At 55.0% G+C, this 1,424-nt stretch overlaps 1 protein-coding gene across 1 annotated transcript; it reads right to left on the reverse strand.

The window, feature by feature from the left end:
* Positions 1–125: 125 nt before the first annotated feature.
* On the reverse strand, positions 126–1,314 carry LOC104525232 (non-structural maintenance of chromosomes element 3 homolog; the record flags this gene model as incomplete). The annotated part of the gene is made up of 9 exons (XM_029085050.1): positions 1,273–1,314; positions 1,134–1,187; positions 1,086–1,103; positions 936–999; positions 743–822; positions 575–669; positions 389–468; positions 269–311; positions 126–188 (listed from the first exon to the last, which is right to left on the reverse strand). Coding segments are annotated over exons 1-9 (539 nt in total), but the record flags the coding sequence as incomplete, so codon positions are not given.
* Positions 1,315–1,424: the final 110 nt, after the last annotated feature.

The raw sequence follows: 1,424 nt of genomic DNA on the forward strand, positions 1-1,424 counted from the left end.
GGTGGGTTGTTTCTCTGCGGTGTGGTATAAACAACCCGGCCAAGGCTGACGCCGGAGCTGCTCTGTGCACACCGAAAAATGGGGGTATCCCCATCCCCCCCCCAAAAAAACCAACCCCCCCTCACTTTTGCCGCACAAATTCCTCCGTCACCAGCTTCTTGACGTCTCCGAAGACCTCGTGTCGCTCCCTAAGGGTGGGAAAATTAACAAGGTGCAGCAGTAACGAGCCCTGATCCTCCTCGCTCTGTGTCCCCTCTCCGTATCCTACCCTGGTTGTAGCCGGAGCCGGCGGAGAAATTCCCACACAGCACCTGGAAAAGGGGGTGTCAGTGAGGAGGGGACACAAAGAAAAGGGGTACAAGGAGGAGATTTGGGAGGGGGGGCTCACCATCTTTAGCTGAGTTTCCCTTCATGAAGATGAAGCTGAGGATGACCATGAGAAGCCCCAGTCTGGCTGTCTGGTTGTCTCTGTGGCAGAGGGATTAAGTGTGTCACTCACCTGAGTGGAGGTCACACTCTGATAGGGTCTCCCCTCCCCAAATCACCCTGGGGTCCCCCAAAACCAGCCCCTCACCTGTGCATGTTCTCCCCCTCAGCACGAGGCAGGTTGCTGGTGAGGATGTAGATGTGATGTTTGGTGTCAATCTCCACCAGCTGCAGCCCAAATACCTGTGAGAGGCAACTGGTTAATCTAGCAGGGGGGGCGATCCCCCCACAATTCCCCCCTCATCCCCCTCCAAACCTGCTGCAAGGTCCTGCCTGCCCGGTTGACAATCTCTGAGTAGACATCTTTGTATTCCCTGATGACTTTCTTCAGGATATCTGCAGGAAAAAAGGGAAGGAATCACTGAGTGAGCCCAGATACCTGCGGTCCCAGTGTGCAGTCAGGTTTGGGGGCATCCTAAACCTTTGGGAGAGAGCTCCCCTAAACTCACCCACTCTCTTGATGGGGATCTTCTTCTGGTCTTTCACAAGGAGGAACTGAACCAGCTCACTTACCTGTCAGGGAAGCCAAGAACTGGGTGATAATGGAGCTAAGACACATCTCTCTGGTGGGGGAAGGAGAGGGGATCACTTCAACCCACCTTCTGATTCACTTGATCCTGGGAGCGTCTCTCCAGGTTCCTCTGTACCTGGCTGTGCGTCGGGGTCTGGCTCACCCCATAATCTTCATCCTCATCCTTCCCCTGTGAGGAAAATCCAGGGAGATGCTGCCGCAAAAAGGAATCCCACCCCCCTGAGTGGAAGGGGATGGTGGGAGCAGCCTTTTACCTGAGAGAAACCTGACCCTTTACTGCGCTTCCTCTGAGACATTTCTCACAGCAGCACTGAGGGAAAAAGAAGCGCCGAGCGGGTTAAAACTGCGACAAGACCATCCCTATCGCTTCCCCCCGCATCTCCTTCCCGGTTTTCCCCCTTCAACC

The sequence above is a fragment of the Antrostomus carolinensis genome, unplaced genomic scaffold, assembly GCF_000700745.2.
Source record: "Antrostomus carolinensis isolate BGI_N321 unplaced genomic scaffold, ASM70074v2 Scaffold48245, whole genome shotgun sequence".
Taxonomy (NCBI): Eukaryota; Metazoa; Chordata; class Aves; order Caprimulgiformes; family Caprimulgidae; genus Antrostomus; species Antrostomus carolinensis.